This window comes from Hibiscus syriacus, unplaced genomic scaffold (genome assembly GCF_006381635.1).
Source record: "Hibiscus syriacus cultivar Baekdansim isolate YM2019G1 unplaced genomic scaffold, ASM638163v2 tig00112217_pilon, whole genome shotgun sequence".
Lineage (NCBI taxonomy): Eukaryota > Viridiplantae > Streptophyta > Magnoliopsida > Malvales > Malvaceae > Hibiscus > Hibiscus syriacus.
The window spans coordinates 497,019-519,337 of record NW_024063270.1 but is presented as its reverse complement, the minus strand read 5'-3'; the positions used below and the strand labels follow the sequence as shown (position 1 = coordinate 519,337).

The following is a 22,319-nucleotide window of genomic DNA, read 5'->3' as shown; positions in this document are numbered from 1 at the left end:
CTTTAGACAATCAATAACTTAAGTGAAAAGGCCTTAAATATAAACTTTTTACGGAGTTATCACACCCCCAATTTAAGTTATTGCTTGTCCTCAATCAATGGATATCATTCAAAACAATAAAAAAATTCATGGCAATTTTCAAAATCAAGACAATTAGGTGAAATTAAATTTCAAACCTTAGAAAAAGTGGCTTCAACATGCTAGACTTATCAATAAATCAAGTATTGTTCCCTAAGGCAAGATTCTTTGTAGGTGTGTATGCATGTTTGTATATAATATATGCTTAACAAAGCTAGAAAATTTCTAATTAAGTTCCATTGTTTTGCCACAACATTTATTCATTCATTAAGTACAACTTTTACTCGCATTTACTTAACACTTAATTATTATATATGATTTTTTAAACATTGCTATGAGAGGAGTCATCCTATCATAACTACCATCCCACACTCTAGATGAATGAGAACATATCTTCCATCCCCGAGCTAGTAAGGTAGAGTCATCCTGTGACTACTTTCATTCACTCATATACATGTGGCTTCCATTTATTAAAATGGAGTATCCAGGCAATGCCACGGAAAAGAGGAGTGCCCCTCTACAGTTATGTCAAAGCATTTATTCGTAATTAAATATAATTCAAAATATAATAGTCAAATTAAGCCTTTAAGCATACCATTTATCATTTAAGATCAATATCAAATTTTATGCCAAGGTAAACCATAGTTCTTTTATAAAAACTTCCTAAATTCCTAAGCATAGAAGACATATAATCGTGTATCAATGATTCAGAAAGCATAAAGTCTTAGAGTTGGTTCTATTATTCTCAACAATCATGTACATTCATTTCTAGCCATAAGAGTTCATCATCGTCGGACATCATCAACTCATTCCCATTCCATCAAATTGTCCTAACATCCATGGCATAAATCGTTCTGCTAACACTATCATGCAAATGTCCTACTTAGTGTTAGCATGCAAATGTCCTACTAAGGAAACTACCTCCCCCAAAATTGATAGAAGTATTACCCTCAATGCTTTAAAAGAAACTAAATTAAAGTTAAACTACATGTTATGTAATGCAATGTTATACAAGGTACCTTGACTTCCTATGGTGGTGGTGTCGTGGTGGAAGTACTGTTAGTGTTACGCTTGGTGTGCTCCCTCATGGAGGTAGGGCTTGCTTCAGGGTCAAAATTGGGTTCAACAAGTGATGTGCTAGGGCCTTCAGTATTCTTGGCAATTGGGGTCTCCACACGCTTAGCAGATTTCTTCAGACATCGTCTGCTCCTGTGCTGTGAAGGTTGTTGTGACATTTTTTTCTGACTAGATATCTCACTTGAGGGCTCCTCTTCAGCAGTGTGGGTCTCCTTAAACTATTTGGATTCAGTTTGGGATTTGGGCTGAGGCTTAGGCTCAAGTATTTGTTTCTCTTCCTAGAGCACCATGTTGAGTGGTTCAACATCTTGTGGCTCAGGCATATCGTCTTGTTAGGTAGTATTTGGGAATGATGTGCCATCTTAAGATGCCGACAATATCCCATCTGAGAAGACTATAAGATTATGAGCCAAATGTGGGAGCATATCCTTGTAAACGGATTCCACGACCTCGTCTCTTTTCTTGACATAAGCAAAGAAAGTCTTGAGAATATCAAACACGGTGTCCATTTGCTCCATCGTCTACCTTGTTGATTTCTCGATAGCATCCAACTTTGTCGTGGCATTTTGGTTTGCACCAGTCTCTGGAGTTTTCTTTTCCTTGTCCTTGGTCTTATCCTTGTTGAATCCCAATATCATGGGCAGCTTAGAAAATAAAAGAAACATATTGAAATTTAGAATAAAAAAACCAATATTTGCAACTAAAGAAAATGATTAAATCAAATTTAACAAAATAACGAGGATTAAACATGAATATAGACCATAACAAACTTAAACAATGATCAAAATATATAAAGCATGAATTTAAGGACCAAGGCGTAAATAAAACACATTTTAACATGTAATAACTACACATGACTAATACATAAATAATCTAAAATTACCAACCATGATCAATAATTTACCTAAATTATAACAATTAATAGATAGTAACTAAAATGTAAGTATGTAAAATTTAAAGGTTCGAAGATAGGAATAACCCCTTTTATTTCCTTACCAAAATAGGGACATACAAAATGGAAATGACCTTCAGTGTAATAAACCCACACGAGTCTAAAGATGCCAAAATGACGTCGTTTAGCTCAATTGTTATATACCATTTTTTAGGTTTTAAAAAACCTTAATATTATTTTCCTTTTCCATTTTTTGTGTGTACCGAATCTCCACCCCCCAATTCTCTCTTCTTCTCATTTTTCATAGGAAAGAAAGCCTCTCAAGACCCACATCCACCTCATGGTAGCACCACCTACACTGAAACAGAGGTATAACTCTCCATCTTCCCCTTGCTCATGAAGTCCTCTCTTCGTCTTGGTGAAGAATGAGCAAAGGTGAGTCTTTTCCTCTCTTTCTTTTATCTATATTTCGATCCTGGTCACCTTTTTTCTTCTCTCTCAATTTTCTTCTTCTTCTTTTTTTTTGCTTTTTTTTTCTTTTCTTTTTTCCAGCTCCACTCTTCTCGCTTCCTTCTTTTTAATGAAGAAGTTTGTGTGTTTGGTGGTCATAGCTGCAGGTTAGGTCGGTAGGGATAAGGTGAGTTGGTAAAGATCCAGAATTTTTTGAGATCGGCTTAGATTTAAGTTATTATATTTTTTATATTTTATATTTGATTTTTGATTGATTCGATTTGGTGGAACATGGACCAGCTGAAGTGGTGACGACGGGAGTGACTCTCAACCTGAGTGGCGGCGGGCATGGCAAGTGACAGCGGCGCAGGTGGAACCTTTGCTGGTGGTGACAGCGGCTGGTGTTGGATTAGGGTTAGGGTAACTAGGTTTGGGCTTAGGTTTTTTAGTTTGGGTCCGATTGGTGTATGACAATATAATGTCATTCACTTTGAACACGTGCCATGTGTGACATCATCACTTTTAACATATGACTCATAACGTCAGGAATAAAAGTTAATTGTTAATTAATTAAAAATTTTGATATAATAATGAGTATTTTACCCCAAAATAAAATGTTGATGACAAAAATATTTGTAAAAATAGAGATTAAAACGACTATTTAATCGAATATTATATACATATTTTTCACATTATGTCTTTTAACAAACAACTAACACTCTTTAACTTAAAAAACCAACGGTGTTATCAATCTAACACCATTTTATTTTATGTTTATATATTACACTCATAAATAATTATATTTACTAAAGATGAAAATAAATAGATTATTTGATTTTTAAATGGGAAAATTACAAAAGCACTCATGTGATCTGATGAAATTTCCACTTACTCTCCTAAGGTTTAATGAAAAAATATAGTAATCAGCCTAGTCACCTTTATTTAATTACAAAATTAATTGAGCGAATCAAATGTGTTGAAAATACTTTGATATTTTGATATACCAAACAAAATTATTAATTAGTTTTTACAAAATTTAAGATTATATTCAATTCAGCCATTCGAATATATAAAATCATTCTTTAAAGTTAAAATGTCAATTTTTACTCCCTACTCTACTGAAAATTTGAATCCTATACTGGAAATATTTTTGAAATAATTTTTACAAAGGGTTTCGAACTTTAATCGAGTCAAAAATGATTTTTAAGCATAGTAGTACTGATACTGCTAGAACAATCCCGATATTGTTCAAGAAGTATCGATACAGATATCGATACTGAAGCCCAAAACAATGAATTAGTACCGATACTGCTGAGGTAGTACCGATATTGTCAAAACATAATGCTAAAATGATACCGATACCATATACAGTATCGATATTACTTAGTGTAGTAGTACATATACACTTAGTTATGGTACCGATACTACTCCTTTTGGTTTTGAGTCCGTCAAATTCCAGTATACTAAAATGGTACCGATACTATATACAGTTTCGATATACTGAATATAGTAGTACCGATACCCTTGTGACTGTATTGATATCGAAGTTTCCCAACAGTCAAATTTTTATATTTAATGCAGGGAGTATCGATACTGATAGACTGAATACCGATACTACAAGCTTCTGAGCAGCATTTAATGCAGGAAAATGCCCCCAACGACTCTATTCACTCCCACAACAACCCAAACTGTTGAAATTGATTGAGGAAATATATAAATAAGATCCCAAGTCAATTGTGAAGATAAGAGACAAAAGAGAAAACCATAAACAACAAGTTTTAGCCAAATCAAGTCAACATTCTTTAATATTCTTTTTGCTTTCAAAGAACAGTTCTTGTACTCATGTATTCATTTCTCAAGTGTTCTTATTTGTTCTTGAATTGTGCAAACACATTCCTAGTGAGGATTTTATAAGTTTGTAATTTGTAATTTTCTCTTTGAGAGAGTGTCTCAAGAATTTGAGGTATAATTCTTGAGGGAATTGTAAGGTTACACATTATCCTCAAAGGTAGATACAAATTAGTGAATTTGTGGAAATCCTTAGTGTGGATAGCTAAGGTAGTGGATGTAGACTTTGGTTGATAAGTCAAACCACTCTAAATTATTGTGTTCAGTTGTTTACTTTTTCTCTCAAGCTTCCACCAAATTTTTTTAATTGTCAATTCACATCCTTTTGGCTATTTCATTCTTTCGATTGACTCAACAAAGTGGTTTTATTGGTAAAAAAATAAAGTTATTTTTTCTAGAGGTTCTTGATTCGAACAGTTGCGTCTAGGGTGAGTGTACAGGTTAAGAAAAGTTTTAAACATATACTACTTTCTAATCGTCGCATACTATTTCAAAATAAAAAATACCAAATAATGAAAAATTAATTGTGTTGCAATCATATTAAAAGTTACAAAGTTAAATTCTAATTAGATAATGTTTGAATTTAAGTATAATTAAATATTTTAAACTCATATTTAATTCAATTATACATGAATTTTGAGATGAAGTTGTTAATTTTTATTTAAAATTCGAACTTTTTCTCCGGTTAAAATTACCCAAATTTGATTAATTAATATAACCGGCTGAATATCTAAAATATTCGATTGAACTGTTGATTTTTCACACAAACTTTCTAAAATATCTAATTATCTTCAAGTTAAAACAAATAATATAACCAACTGGATTTGATTTAATTTAATTAATATTATATAAAAAAAGAATAACCTAACCTAGGGCAGTCAATAAAGCTTTGTCCTTGTTATTTACTTTTGGAAGGCAAAACAAGTTGATTATTTGAAGTAGTTGCAAGTATTTTTTATGGACAAAATCCACCTGAGTGGAACCTACACATTTACCAACTGAGGTGGCCACAAACATATACTTTAAGGGATAATGAGTAGAAGATGCCCATGATTTTGTTGGTTCAATTATAGTGTTAAACACTAAATACTTCAATTTGCTCAAACCCATCAATGGTAACTATCAAGTATTGCACAAACATATCAAGTATTAAATTTATTCATCCTCTTACTTTTCATGTGGCATGACATAATGTGAATTAATAAGCAAAATCTCTTGTTTCTAAAAGTCTTCATCTTCCTTGTCAATCGTTTGATATTACGAGGATGAAATATAAAAATTAATGATAAATTATATATTTACATATCTAACTATTCATACGGTTCTGTTTTGGTCATTTAATGATAAATCAATGATAATTTTTTTAAATTATATCTTAAGTTACATTTTGATCACCCGTTATTAAAAAATAATAGAATATTGACTGTTTTTTTGACATTATCTTATGATAATACGTCAACATTATCATTAATTTTTTAATTGCGGATGATCAAAATAAAAACAAAAACGTAACATTAGGTATGATTTTTAAAAAAAATAATTAGATGACCAAAATGAAACTACATAATAATTGGATGACTAAATATATAATTTATTTAAAAAATAATTAATGATGATTTTAGGAATACCCAGTCACTTCTTTTGACCTATATTTTGATATAACAATTTATGACAAAATGTTTTTTGACTTGAATTGAATTTATTCAAAGTTTTAAAAGATTTTAAAAATAATTCAAAGTTCATTTAAAATATGAATTGAGCAAAAATTACAAGTAGTAACGATACTGTTCTTTGCAGTATCGATACCACATGAATGGGTATCGATGCCCTACATGTAGTATCGATACCTTAGGCAAAGGTAGTTCCGATACCATCAAGGTAGTACCGATACTACCATGAAGGCTCAAAACATTGAATGTAAAATGTGTACTGATACCATGCAAGGGTATCAATACCATAGTGCAAAGTAGTATCGATACCCCTTAGGCAGTACGACACTACAAGGCTCCAACGGCTAGCAACGACTAGTTAAATTTGAAATATTTTTGTTTTTGTGAGTTTAATTATTGTAGACACCTACCTTAGAGAGGTTTTCTTGTTTACATTTCCTTTCATTGTAAAGGGGTTTTGGTTCTAGCTAAGTCTGCTAAAAGCTAGGGAAAAGTTCTAGTTTAACCCGTGAAAAACTATAGAGTTTGTAAAGGTTATTCTTTGTCCTTTAAAAAGAAAGAACAAATTAGTGAATTTGTTGGAAAATCCTTAATGAGGAGCTAAGGTAGTGGATGTAGACTTGGTTGAGAAGTCGAACCATAAATCGCTGTGCAATTTTCTATCTTTCAATCTCCTTACTTCCTAAACACAAAAATCGATCCGACCCCTCTTGACGAACCCCTTCGATTTTCGATTTGAGCTTCCGCAAAATCCCAACAACTTCCTTGAATTCCAATCGACAAAGCAGTACATGAGTTCACACAAACACATGAAGATGAAGACAACAAAAGGGAATTTTTTTTCCATAAATGCATTGGAACCTCAAATATGTATTATGAAATAATATTTTGTTGACCAAACCCTACTATATATAATGATTATTGTTGTTGAAAATATTCATTAATTTGGATGTTATGCTCTTAGTCCTATGCATGCACATGCATCGTTTTCACACTACTTCAAACATTACCTATAAGAAGTGAAGTAAATATATAAAAAAATTAGAAATATAGAGTCAAATGTGTCGTTCCATTGTAAATATATAAAAAGATTAGAAACATTAATTAACGAGTTTTATTATATAATTTATATTTTATTTAAAAATAATTAAGTCGAGGTGTTTAAATTTTCATTTAAATTTAATTATAAATATTTATGATATTATGGTACTAATTGTCTTCAATTTAATGACTTTATTCTAACAATGTACATATACATATATATTTCTTCACATTTTTTATGTGATATACATGCATAATGCAAAATTGAGTGACTTGACTCGAACTTAAAAATCGATCCGTTTATTACTAAAATTATTGAGTTATTCAGTCATGTTTTATATCTTAAATTTTAATTTAATTTTTTTCAAATCAAGTCAATTTGTTTACATCAAATCAACTTAATATTTTTGGGTCAAATCAGATTTTGTTTCGTAGATTTTTTTTGGAATAATTATAGGTAAATACAATGTGGTATATGCTAATAGATAACTATCAACCGTTTGATATTAAAGGCTCACATCTCTAGTATTTTTAGTATTCGAATTTAAAACCACGAAAAATAATAATAATTCTTTTACCGACGGTTTGAACGGTGCCGTAGATGTTTCTTTTAAGAAATTGGAGACGTCTTTTGTCTACCAAAACCTAAAGGGCCGGGGGTCCAACTCAGATGTATTGAACTTTTTGCTTATTTAATAACACCCCACTTCTCCCCTCTGATTCACTCTCAATCTTCATTTTCTTTTTGCCACTTTCACCATCTTCTTCTTCTTCTTCAACCCCTATCTTTGCTCTTCTGAACTACATACATCAGCTCGAAGGGAAAATTGAGCTTTTTTTCGTTTGTGTGATTGTTCATCGATAGTAAGTACTAAAGTTAAGACTTAAGCGAGAAGCATGAAGGAGAGTAGTGGGAGGAAGCAGGGGGCAGCCTCGCCGTGTGCAGCATGCAAGCTCCTAAGGAGAAGGTGCGCTCAAGACTGTGTATTTGCTCCTTATTTCCCAGCTGATGAACCCCAAAAGTTCGCCAACGTACACAAGGTGTTCGGTGCTAGCAATGTCAACAAGATGCTTCAGGTGAGCTTGGACAATGCTATGGCTTAACCAACTTTGTGATGTACTGCTTAATTAAGCATCAAGGGTACCACATGGACGAACACATGATTTTATGTTAGGGGAAGATCTTATAAAATTTAATAAGTAGACAGAAAATAAAGAAAAATTGTAAATTATATAATACATTTAAAATTGTCACAGTCGTTGACATGGAGCAAATATGGTTTCCTGTTCATAGTCTGAAATTTTGGCACAAAATTGGCAAAGATGAATTTGTCGTGTTCAGTTGTTGTTTCTCTAGGTTAAAACAAGAGCATCTTACCATAGTACCCATAGCTGCATTAGTAGCTTTTCCTCAGTTTTGCTTCAATTTCTAAAGGTCATTTTGGGATCACATGCAGATGTTTCCTAGTTGCTTTTGCCATAAAAAAAAGTGCACAATATTTGTTTGAACAACTCCTCATTTCGTCAAATAGAAATATAATAACGCATATTAAACATATCATATTTGGTTATATTAGGGATAGACATTAATCGAATCGATTCGAATATTTAGCCGCCTTAATACCTTAAAGAATGTTGTTCCTTCCTTTCCCTTTTGGGCCGTCCAAGCTGATACGCGAGCTATCGAAATCGCAGGAGTTACCAGTTCATCAGCAAGGCGACGCCGTTAGCAGCATCGTATATGAGGCCAACGCCAGGATACGTGACCCGGTTTATGGCTGCGTGGGAGCGATATCATCACTGCAGCAGCAGATAGACACCCTTCAAACGCAGTTGGCACTGGCACAGGCAGAGATGGTGCACCTCCAGGTGAGGCAGACCACATCCTATCAGCATGGGTTTGGCACTACAAGCCCGAGTGTTAGCGGGTCACCACCATCCAAGCTCATGGGTTCACAAGGCATGCCCATTTTTTACATGGATTTGGTAATGGACCAGGCTAGCCTGGGAGAGCCCATGTGGTCATGCTAACTTAATTATGTACGTCTCTCGGGTTACATTTTTATATCCAGTAATTTTTAGGCAGCGGCTAGGCTTGAAGTGTCTTTAGTCATTAACCGTATAATGTACATATATAATTCATTTAAACTTTATATATAAAGAGTAGTCTATATAATGGACTGAAGTTAGCGTGTGAATTTCTCCATTTTTATCTGCTTTAATATTGTGATAGTTTGATGGTGTTGGTTTATACATAGATCGCACAAGATAATGGTTTTTTTTAATAAGTTTAGAGTAAATACAAAATAGTATATTTGTTTAAAAATAACTCTTAGTCATTTGACAATGAACACTCACACTCCTAATATATATGATGAGGCTTAAAGAATAATAACAAATCTTTTAATATATATAATTGTACGGACATAAAATCTTATATAATAAACATATTTTACATTCATTATAGATTTTTTTCACATATCATATTTTAATTCAGATTGAATTAAATAAAATTCAAGTTGTAATCTTTAACCCATTGTATTATTTATTTGTGAGACCTCATCTTCCTATTACAAAACCCTACACACATGTGCCATAAATCTCTCTTTAGAAACGAAGACAAAGAAGATGGGTTGAGAGCCTCGTCATTAGTGTCATGGGTGAAACTAGGCTCCATTATTGCGACATTAATTCTGTCGGTTGATGCTTCTCTCCTGCTCCCAATATAATCATTTAACAAATAATATATATTTCTGTCGTTGCCAACGCAAAAGGGAATGGTGCTCGGTTGCTAAAGCATTGGGATTTATATTTTCATAGAATCAATTCATTGCATCCGAGCAAATATATAACTTAGTTCTAAGTTCAAGCTATGCCATTGTTGTGAAGTACAGGAGCTTCAAGGGTGAGTCGGCTGTGTTTTCATACATTTTGACAAATGTTAAATTTATATGTAAAGTTGTCGATAAAAACACATAATGGGTAAAATACGCAACCCACAAGCTCAAAAATAAATATGACAAAAAATGGTTTCTTTTCCATCCAGTAATAACAATGGATAACACAACTCACAAGCTTAAGATCTAAAGTTGAATAGTAGGAAAAGGAAGTGCAAATTATCCAATATAACCAAATGCAAATAGAGAAACAAAACCAGTTCCTTGAAAATGCAGCAACGAAATGGGATTTTCAGAGATAGTCTGTCTAGGCTCAATATCATTTTATTTTTCCTTTTTCGGGGGGGGGGGGGGGGAATCTGAACTAAGTTAAAAATAGTTCAAACTGCCTCTTTACTTTCCGTGGACGGCGGCAAATCAAGTAGCGTCCTCAGTTTAGAACATTACATTACAGCCATGACATGCGGCCATTGTAGGCAATCCTATATTCAAAATACATTTCTGCCAATCTTTCCGAGTTTCCAAAGGGATCATTCTCTCACCATTTCGGGGATTATTTCCACATCGGTACTTAAAGATCATATCGCATGATGCAAGCCAGCGAACTTTGAAAGAATTCAATATTTACTGCCTCACAAAGCATGCCTACTATGCTCCTTTTCTGCATAATTACTCCGACCCATTATTTGCCCTTCTTCTACGCTGTCATGGTTGTACTCGTTATGCTTCTTCCCTTCAGGCTGCCTGTCTGATGGGCTTCCACCTTCTCTCTTCCGCCATTCACTATGGGAGAAGCATCATCCAGCATTTCACCTTCTTCAGCAGCCTCTGTTTCGATTCCCTTAGATGACTGCTCCTTTGTAACGAACTGGTTCCCTTTTCTCATTTCCCAATGATCTTGATTCTCATCCTTGGACCAGCTTTGTCGACGTTCTCGCCTGATTTTCTCATCTTCAACGGCCAATTCAACCCCATCCTCTAGCTCCCTCCCAATCAGATCATCTTCATCCATTACATCCTTTTTCTTTGTTGTTTCCCCACGAGACTTCCTCCTTTTCTCGAGTGCAGCCTTCAGCTTGTCTCTGTCAATTTTAATTGCTTCCTTGGGAGACTGCCCAACCGGTCCTTCCCTAGTGTCCAAGTTTCGTCCAACCACATTGCTAACCTTACGATGTGCTCCATCATCCCTCCACTCACCTGTTTCTGCAATTTCATTTCTACCACCACTTCTTTCCAGGTCTTCCCCAGCAGTTCGCTCCATTCCAGACCTAGATTTATTCGAAACTTCCCTCATGTTATCCTTGTGGGGCAACTGCTCATGATGTTGACTATCCTTGTTTTCAATATCCATTTTGTGATCCGTAATGACACTGCCCGTCTCCCCACTCCCATTATCATTACTTCGATTTTGAGCGGTTCTTGATGGCATTCCATGGTTGTCTGCTGATGAGTGGTCAGCTGTTGACCGTGATTGTTTTTCTTCACTTCCTGAAGGATGTTTTGCAAGAGCTCTATGAGATGTACCACCGCCAGCACTTCCTTCTACTTCACGGGCACTCTGTTTTGCTCATAAAGTTCCAGCATTTGATTGCCAACCTCTGCAAGAAAAACCACAGTTGGTAAGTGGAAAAAGAAAAAGGAAAGACACAGATTAGCACATGGATTACACTCCACAAAACATGTCAATAAGCAGACTGCCTACCGAAACCAAAATAATTATGTGAAACAGAGTTATAATCGGCTATTAATGAATCAAATTTAAGAGAAGCATCATCCGGCAAATGCTATAAGCAAGTAACACCAGTTCCATTGGGGCCCTCTAGTAAATGTCCAATTGTATTCATCATATCTTTTACAAAGTTATGGAGAGGACACCAACCCTCTAATTGGCGAGGGGTGATATCAAATTCTTGCCACCAAACCTTCTCACCATCCGATTGACGAGGGGTAACATCTAATTGGCAAGGAGGGAAGCTTCATTTTGAGGAACTTGGCAGCAAGGAAAATGGCACCTGCCGCAATATGATGGGGCTTAAATTGCAGGCAGAGCGACGTCCTCAGCCTGCAAGCCGCTTTGCAGTGTGTCAAAAGAGAACAGAAGGTAGAGATCATTTTAAACACTTGAAGGAACACCATTAAACTTACCCATCATTAACGATTCCACGCAACTTGAGCAAGAGCATTCTGTGCAATCTTGAATTTCTTTATAGCCTCAACAAGAGGTTTATACTGGTGATGAAGATTGAGGTCAAAGCCTAATGTGGCAAGTACAACCCTCTCCCCAATTAAACTCCTTTTGTTGCTCATACACTTCCTGCAAGATATAGATTGAAGTTTATGAGCAACTCTGCAACCACAGTTGTGCAAACAAAAAACAAAAAAAAAGTTTAAAAACAAAAATAGCTAGGATAATAAGAATGTTGTATTTTGACAAAAATTAAAGAAAAAGTGAGCCAGTGAGGTAGCAGCGAGATCTGTTACCAAGAACACAGCTATTGGAGAATAAAGTGATTCAAAGCAAGAATTTTAAATTCAAGAGGAACGGAAGAACAAATTCAGGCAGAAGGAAACAGAACACGCCACAATACCATCAAGCAATGTCTCTAACAAGTATTTTCCACTCATTGGCAATGTATTACTATTGGTGTCAGTCTTATATGCCAGAAGTATAAGAAAACAAGCGAAAATGATACATAAATAAATAAACACGAGAGCAAAGAAAATTAGAAAGGTTATACAAATGGAACGGCAAGTGCAAGTAGGTCAGGGAACAATCTGACATGTTGGACCAAGAAACATGATAGGGCAGACAAGCGCGACTCAAGTATCAGAATAAGGAATGCAAATAAACTGGTGAAAGCACGGTTAATTCAAAGAATACCTTCTGTTTGACCTTCTGGGATGCAGCGGGATCTTTTTTGTTTATTATCTCATAGGAAACCAGAATAACATCCTTTAACGGACGATGAGTCTCTTCCACCTTCCCATCAAGGAACATACACACGGTAGCTATAGTCTATCAAGCAAGCAAGGAAATGAAGTTGAGCAAAAATGAGCATAAGAATGTTCCAAATCAATGCTTACAAAAGATTTCCATCAGAAATAAATGATAGGTAAAGAGGTAAAGTTAACAAAAACAATCATGGTTAAAGACTCTATTATGACACTTTTCAACCATAAACCGTTCTATTATGCAGACCAACATTCTCTCAACCAAAAGAAAAGCTAACTGAATAAAATTTCATGATGAAATGGAATCAAAATACATAAAGGCTGCCTTATTTCAGAAGGGAAATATTGAGTTTATATGAAGTTTTAACAATATTCACCAGACAGAATAATAACTCACTCTTCTATCATTCTTCGCATGTGATTGTCGAATGAAGAACCGATGACAAAATATTATTGCTGTGGCTTTTGTTACCTGGGGCCTGCATCAGGTAATAACATCGGTCAAATTCATTCAATCAGAACCAACAAATATTGGCATGCTTATAAATACAATCAATGTCAGAAGAGCAGGTCTTTGTGTGATAAAAAAACAGAATGTCTAAACAACTTCACCCAAACATTGATGATGATGATAGGTCAGACCTAGTCACAAATGAAAAGAACTGATGGACTACCACCTATTGTTTGTTCAAGTAGAATACTTTAGCAGAAAGATAATGCCAGACCAGCAAAAGCATGACATATATTCATACATAAGACACAGACAACATGCTAAAATTTATTAGCAATGGCTTTTGCTGAATAATGAATGAGCATATCAGAGACAGAATAAGGAAAATAATCATAGAATGACTGACAACACACGTTAATGAGCACCGATGTTCACGTACTAGACCATTTCCTATATCTGTCTGATTGCAAACAACTATCTGTCAAGATTCTTTCACTATAGCAGGTCATAGAGATCCAAGGATATAGTTCCAAGAGGCATTCTATCCAACCAAAAATGTAGCAAAAACAATAGATAGTAGCAGCATTGACAGGAAAATGAAAGCTTTATTATAATTTTAAAAGGATAATGATAACAATTAGACCATTTCTCTGTTATAAAATTAAGATAAATTGATTTCAAGTTCGACTAACCATCCAGATGCATTCATTGAAACAATTAGGGAGTTGCAATAAATAATATCTCAATGTTTGAACTATGAGATATAAGAATGTTAAATAAACAAAATTTAAAAATTCCTACGTAAGAAAAACATTAGAAGTTATTTCCAATTTTCAAACTGTCAGAGACAACTGAATACATAAAGAGATTACAGATGGCTCAATATTTTAAAAGATATCTATTGAGTTCTTTCACTATAACAGGACACAGAGATTGAAGGACAACTTACCAAATGGCATCCTATCCAAACCAGGAAATGTTGCTTAAAATGATCACTATTAAGCTATGAGCACCATTGACACAAAATGAAAAATATAGTTTCAAAAGAATATTGCTACCATTTAGACCATTTCTTTCTCTTATAAAATTATGATAAAGTAATTTCAAGTTCTGCATTTTCCATGCAGAAACCAGAACTGAAACAATTAGGGTGTTGCAATAAAACATTGCAGCCAAATGTAAACCATGAACTTACACTTTTAGCCCAGGTAAAATTCATGCCATTTTGTATGTCTCCCAACTCTATGAAACCAAACAAAAAATACAACCTCCTATAAGAGGAGCAAGACTTTACTTCTTCATATCAGCCTTAGTATTGTTCTGATAAAAGAAAAAAGTAAAAACAATGTAAGAGATCAATCTGAAAGTAAAACTGATTACAGTTTAATAAGCAAACAATGAAAACAATAAACATATGACCAATTAAGTAACAAGCTCAACTACAGAACCTGTCAAAAAAAAAAAACCTGCAGCAAATCTGCAATGATATGAAAAAATAGAATGTTCAGCATTGCCTAATGGCATATGTCATTGCAGACATATATTATGGTGCCCTGTCTTGATCCAAAACAAAATCTCCCAAACAAGTTTTAGAGAAGTTCAAAGTCAAATGGTTTTAACATCAAAGCATGCTGTAGAAGAATCTTAAATGACTCCATCATATTTCTAATCAAATTCCTTTTAAGAACATCACAACCTTTTCAATGACATTCGTTACCAAGAAAAAACCTCATTCTTCAACACTTAGGTAGCAGATGAAGTTAATTAAAAATGCAAATACTTTAACCCCATAATTCATAAATATTTCATTTGACACACTTGAAAAAGGAAACCACATATTAGATGCTATAAACAATAAAGAGAACACCATGAGTTGTGAAACTTGTTAGACATATACCCAGTAGCTCAGAATAGCATAATCATATTTTGGAAAAACTAATCAGTCTTTTACAAGAATAAATTCTATAAACCTATCACAATCCATAAATCATTAATAAAATTATTGAAGCAACTAAAACTACCGCTAAAAAAAGAGTGAAATATTACCAACGAGAAGGGAAAAAAATGTAAATACAACAGAACGTGTGAATTTCTATGAAAACTGAAGGCTCACAAAAAAGAACAAACACCACCGTATGTGTAAAAAATACCGAGAAAATATCGAGAGAGAGAGAGATTTTTAATTGCGAAGCAAAGGGATAATTTGTAACTGATATTAAAAACATATTACTCATTTAACACTCGCAATAAAGCATGTATGAGTTACATAACGTATCAACCATCAACTTATTATTTTGAACGACCTATAACATAGTTCCATTTTCAGTAATCACATAATATCATTTAGATGATACCCTTTATTATCTTATTGAGCTATGATTCTATATTTATAAATATAGTTATAGCATGTATGAGTTACATAACGTATCAGCCATCAACTTATTATTTTGAGAAACATTTATCGTTGATATATCAAAGCAAGCAAACTGCACATATATAGTTCTATGTTTTCTTAAAATTAAGGTAAATATATTTTAAACATGACAAGTAAATTAGATTTAAGATTAATTCTTCTTGGGTGTAGCGTAATGTATTCTTATTAAATGGATTGGCGAGGACAAAATTGGTGCTTACAAAAATAAATCATATTGTGTTCTTATTAAATGAGTCAAAGAAGGTTGTCTTATTGAATAACGTTTTAGATAATTAATAATTTTAAGTTGCTATGCATACTGATCTGGCATTCTAAGTAATACAATATCAGTTTCTCTTAAGAATTTTTGTTTAATTATTAGTATTAAATTCATTAACTTATCCGGATTAAGTATTACATAAATATATAAAGGTAATTCTCTCGATTCAATTTACAATCATAATCATAATGTCTGAGTTTAAATATATGATCATACTGAAAGATCTAATACTTTACACCACTAGACCAACGAGTTTTGATAAATTATTTATGAGATAATTCGAGTTTATGGTCTTGTGACGAATTTGCAGTCCTTTGGTTCCATTAGGGTTGAAGTGAAAGTTCCAATTAGTTGATTTGTCAAGTAGAATGATGATGGTTACTAGGTATGTAACACCCCAATTTAGGGGCTAAATTTAAGAAATTATAAAGTAATGAATTTAATTGGTATTTTTGGAAGAAATTGGGGATTAAATTATAAAATCGTAAAGTTGGCAAACCATTTTAAGAAGTGCATGAAATTTAGTTGCTAAACTATTAATTCAGCCAATTTTCTATAGGAGAGAATTATAAACTCTCCCCCGATCAATTTCCATACATTTTTTCCAGTTTTTCTTTCCCCAACAACCTAACTTCCAACTCCGATCTACTCGCCGTCCGACCTCCGATCGACAAACCGAAACCACCATCGTGTTCGTTGTCAACCGAGGAACAAAACCCCTCAAACCTTTTTCGTTAATCATCGCCGTTCGTCGTTAATTTCAGTCGGAAGTATCATCGGTAATAACTCGATTTTAGTTGGTTTTTCATCGATTCACGACAATTGGGTCATCCATTTACGACACCTCCCGCACCATCATGTTTGTTGCATCGTTCCGAGTCCGCCGGTGTCATCTTTGGTCTCCGTCGACGGCGGAGCGTGAGGAGATGAGGCGGTCAAAGTTTCCAATTTGTTGAAATCGAGCTCTCCGCCGTTCAAAATTGTGAACCGAGCTTTGTAAGTATCTTGAAATCGCTCAAAATAATTTTTAAGAATTTTTCCGTGATTTTTAGGCAGCCAGAAGGGGCCCCACACACCCCCACGCACCACCATTGCACGTGGGGATGATCCAAATGACCGGTTTGACCGGTTTTGGTGCATAGTTGACCGGTCATAACCCGACCCGACCCGTTTACCCGACCTGTTGACCCAACCCGACCCATTGAACCGACCCGTTGACCATTGACCCGTTGACCGTTGACCGTTGACCGGCGTTGACCACTATTGACCAAAACTTTGACCGGCTTTGACCGGGCATTAAACGACCTTTGACTTCGACCGAGTATACCTATCCTGACATTTTTGGACGTTCCAAATCCGATTCCGCTGTCCGTTTTTCGAAATTCGAACTCGAATGCCTCGAAATTTCCGGTCAAACCCGTTGACTTTGATTTTGACCGAAAATTCCAAATTTCTGAAAAGTCATATTTTATACTTTCGACGTCGTGAATCCGAATCCGAAGTCCGTTTCGCCAAATTCAAACCCGGTAAGCTGTTTTTCACTGATTTATCACCCGATTCGATCCATTTATCGTAATCAAGCTCCGTTTTTGATATAATTTATGTTGATATGTATCCGAGGAATTATTGGAAGTTGAATTGAAGATCAAAGGCGTTCGAATGGAATTTTTATGGTCGATCAGTATTGCACAAAAATCGAGGTAATACTTTACTACCTCTTTATGCTTTATGGAACATGTTTATATTGATAAATGCATGAACAAGATAATGTTGGTCACTCTGGTGGAGTTGAATAATTTAGACACTCGATATGATGTGGTAGAAATTCTGTAACTAATTACGGATCGAATGACTAATATAAGAGATTGAGGAATTGTTAGATTAAATTACAAGTTTGTGATTAGTGATAAAAAATCAGCCCTATATCTGCAACTTATAATTTATTTCATCAAAGGTTAAATGTTAAAGGTACTTGGAAGAGAAATTATGAGAATACTCCGGTAGGGTAAAATTATGAAGATACCCTTACGTTATAAAAAGATAAGATTTGAATATGGAAGTTAGATAAGAGGATTTTACAAACATATTGATCTGATAAAAATATTGATGTGAATAAGAAATGTTAGTTTTATTTGGAAATTATGGATAACCGTTTTTAATCCTATGAGAGTTTGTGAAGGATACTAGAAGTTTGTTAAAAGAACCGTTTCAAGATAAGAGAGTGTTCAAGAAAGCAATTAATCATAGGATCTCTAAATTATATTATTTTCGTTAAGAGCTAATATCGAAATTATCTGGTTAAGAAATTATGGAAATGCCCTTAAGAGGTAGAATAGTCTGAGTTGACTCTGAATGAGAAAATACTTAGGGGATTCGTACTTAACTAGATTAAGTACAGATTTAATTGTTAAGATCCTGACTTAGTGCAGAAAAATTCCTGATATTCCGTTTGTAAAATCTGAGAAGGCACTTGACCCGGAAATATCCGAATTATGAGTAAATACCTGAAGAACAATTTGTCAAGGTTGTTCTGTTGTCAAAATTGTTCGAAAGGACTGAAATAAATGATAAGATTGAATTTAATAGTAAGATCAGACGGAAGGAAATGATTAAAGTACACTGAATCTGTACAATGACCAAAATACCCCTATAATAGAAATGACCCAAGAATACCACCAAGCTCAAGAATGATTGGATATCCTCGAGCTCTGAAATGAATGGAATAAAACTGAACACCAAAATTACCAAAATACCCTTATGGCCTATATTAAGTAAATGTCTTGGATTAATTAAGGAATCCAAATAAGCATAGGTGTTAGACTACCTTTAAAAGTTATAGAACAAAACTTAAGTGAGTAGATCAACCCTAAAGCTATGTCAATACCTGAACGACATAGATATTACTGGAATACGTGTTTTTCTTTATAAGTTTGACTCGATGATAAATTTGGAAGTATTCAGCTCAACTCAACTCTAGATCATATTCAGTACTAAGAATTGGATATTTGTTCGACAAATCAACCACTAATACTGAACTGAACGAAAGTACAATATGTATCCAAAATTCAGAAAATGTCCGATTTACTCTGGAAAACTCTTAAGTAATCGTGATAGACTTGACTGTTAAATGAAATAAGTAACCTCAATGAATGATGATTAAATAAGTGATTTGGATGAGTCTGGAAACGTTAACGAACATACATAATGAAATGTTTTTTATGGGTCATGAACTATAAATCAAGCACGTCAGCATTTCATGATACTGTGGAAGCGTGAAAATGAAATAAAGAGCATTGGAATATCTATGGATAAGAATGTTAGGTATAAAATAAATAAATACCCTGGAAAGACAAAAAAATGACCAGTCGATTAGCATTAGTTATGGGAATTATTCATATCGAGTAACTCGTTAATCTGATCAATCGACAAAGATTGTAAAATTTCTGAATCGTTGTTCTCCCTTATCAGCTCAAATTAGTTAGGTTATATCTGAAAATATAAGTAGCTCAGATGTAAAGGATTCTGAATACCCTTTTGATTATGTAGAGCTTTAAAAAAATGTATGAATAAGATATGATCTCGATAAGTCTCAATCTGAATAACTTATGATTCCATCAGTTATTGAACTCTTCCAATAGTGATTATAAATCCCAACATTCTATCGGTATATTGAAGATCCGTGTTTCTCTGTCTGATAAGATTATTCTGTACTTATGAATAATATCTGTAAACTCTGGTGTGTTCCCTACCCACATGAATATTTTATCTGATTTTCGATTTGAATTCTGATCTGATACTTGACATGGATTCTGATATGATATTTGACATGGATTTTGATCTGATACTTGACTTGGATTCTGATATGATACTTGACCTGGATTTTGATATGATACTTGACATGAATTATGTTTTGATTTTTGATATATCCGTTTACGGACGGAACATGTTTTATTTGGGGGTATTGTTAGAGGTTACTATATATGCAGGTTCCTCGGCTTTATGCTTGGGGCCTTACTTGATGTGTTGGTGGGTGTATGGTTCTGGGGAACCTACACATTATGGTGTGTTGGTGGGTGTATGGTTCTGGGAAACCTACACATTATGGTGTTCGATTGGAGGGATTACTATAGTTTTTGATAAATGTTTTATGGGAGGGTGTTGTTGGAGGAAGTTATCGTTACCGTTACTGCAGGCTCCTCTGCTTTGTGCTCAGGGCCTTACTTGGTGTATTGGTGGTGTATGGTTCTAGGGAACCTACACATTATGGTGTGTTTGGTTGGATGGATTAATATGGTTTTTGAATAAAAATATGTTTTGAATTGCCACTGTTTTAAAAGAAAAGATATGCACCTTTTCACAGGTTTTGCGGGAACACACTAGATAACCTATTCTGATCTCCTGAACTCAGTCATCCGAAATATTTGTCTGAACTAAAAGCTCATTATCCGTTACCATCTGAAATATCAGTAGGATCTCTGCTCAGCATAAAAATCTATAAATGCTCAAAAATAATAAGGATATGTATGTTTATATGTATCTGCACGTTCTTCAGCATCATCTGGTAGTTCTGTATTACTGATCTTTTCGAAGCTTACTCTATTACTCATCTTTTCAGGTTAAAAGAATTGTATCAGTGCATCTATCGACTTCAGTAAGGGAGTTCTTCCGGCGTTGTTGCAGAGTATGGTACATGTGATTAGGGGGCATGTAATTGTATTTTGATTTATATACGAGTCTGGAAATCTGTTTTATTTTTAAATAGCGACAACTGATTTTATTAGTTTACATGTGCTGATAAAAAGTTTTAAATTTTCCGCTATTTTTAAAGTGGGTCGCTCCGGTGGCCCAAATGTGACACCCCAGATCGGATCTGGTTACCCTTATCGGTCTGTGGGGGTTACATTTAGTGGTATCAGAGCTATGGTTTGAGTCAAAATTTTCAAGTTAAACCGGCCGGTCGAATGTCAAAATATGTCTGATATGTACATGCTCCTAGACTGCAATCGTACCTCTCTGAGCCGGAACTCCAGGGTTGAGTCCCTATCTGTAGCGAGTAAACCGAAGTTTATATTCGTTAAGGCTATACTTGTACAAAAAGGAACATCAGTAACATCTGTCTAAACGCTATAAAGTACCTCACGAGCCATGTGAGAGTTATTTATCTAAGAAATTCTGACCCGACTCCATAAATGAAATTGAGATATGCTGTTGCTCTATGAGCCTATTCACGTAACCAAGACTGAATTGATTACTCAAGGAAATTTTCATTCGGATTCTTTTATTGAAATGAGGAAAAGTTATGATAAGAATATATGCTCAGTTGGTTAAGGATTAGTGGAGAATCTGTACTTTTGTAAAAGCTACTTAAAGATATGAGAGAACTGATGAAAGTTTATTTATGCAATTATGTGACATGAATGAATTTCGAGGACGAAATTCTTTTTAAGGAGGGGAGAATTGTAACACCCCAATTTAGGGGCTAAATTTAAGAAATTATAAAGTGGTGAATTTAATTGGTATTTTTGGAAGAAATTGAGGATTAAATTATAAAATCGTAAAGTTGGCAGACCATTTTAAGAAGTGCAGGAAATTCAGTGTCTAAACTATTAATTTAGCCAATTTTCTATATGATAGAATTATAAACTTCCCCCCCGGTCAATTTCCAGACATTTTTTCCAGTTTTCCTTTCCCCAACAACCCAACTTCCAACTCCGATTTACTCGCCGTCCGACCTCCGATCGACGAACCGAAACCACCATCGTGTTCATTGTCAACCGAGGAACAAAACACCTCAAACCTTTCGTCATGAATCGTCTCCGTTTATCGCTAATTTCAGTCGAAAGTATCATCGGTAATAACTCGATTTTAGTTGGTTTTTCATCGATTCGCAACGATCGGGTCATCTGTTTATGACACCTCCCACACCATCGTGTTCGTTGCATCGTTCCGAGTTCACTGGTGTCATCCTTAATCTCCGTCGACGGCTGCGCGTGAGGAGGTGAAGCGGTCAAAGTTTTCGATTTGTTAAAATCGAGCTCTCTGCCGTTCAAAATTATGAATCGAGCTTTGTAAGTATCTTGAAATCGCTCAAAATAATTTTTAAGAATTTTTCCGTGATTTTTAGGCAGCCGGAAGGGGCCCCACGTGCCCCCACGCGTCACCACTATACGTGGGGATGGGCCAAATGACCGGTTTGATCGGTTTTGGTGCATAGTTGACCGGTTTGACCGATCATAACCCGACCCGACCCGTTGACCCGACCCGACCCGT

General features: G+C 34.6%; 1 protein-coding gene and 1 pseudogene across 1 annotated transcript; one reads left to right on the top strand and one right to left on the bottom strand.

The window, feature by feature from the left end:
- Positions 1–7,781: 7,781 nt before the first annotated feature.
- LOC120175904 (LOB domain-containing protein 4-like) lies at positions 7,782–9,158 on the top strand. Its single transcript, XM_039182451.1, has 2 exons — positions 7,782–8,133; positions 8,752–9,158. The coding sequence occupies exons 1-2, from the start codon at positions 7,954–7,956 to the stop codon at positions 9,085–9,087; spliced, it is 516 nt and encodes a 171-aa protein (XP_039038382.1). The 5' UTR covers positions 7,782–7,953; the 3' UTR covers positions 9,088–9,158.
- Positions 9,159–10,326: 1,168 nt separating this feature from the next.
- On the bottom strand, positions 10,327–11,511 carry LOC120175872 (annotated as a pseudogene).
- Positions 11,512–22,319: the final 10,808 nt, after the last annotated feature.

Bases quoted from the DNA above. Each gene is read 5' to 3' on its own strand.
- LOC120175904 (XM_039182451.1), top strand. From the start codon at position 7,954: ATGAAGGAGAGTAGTGGGAGGAAGCAGGGGGCAGCCTCGCCGTGTGCA. The intron at 8,134-8,751 runs GTGAGCTTGGAC...TCGAAATCGCAG, and splicing joins ATGTCAACAAGATGCTTCAG to GAGTTACCAGTTCATCAGCA.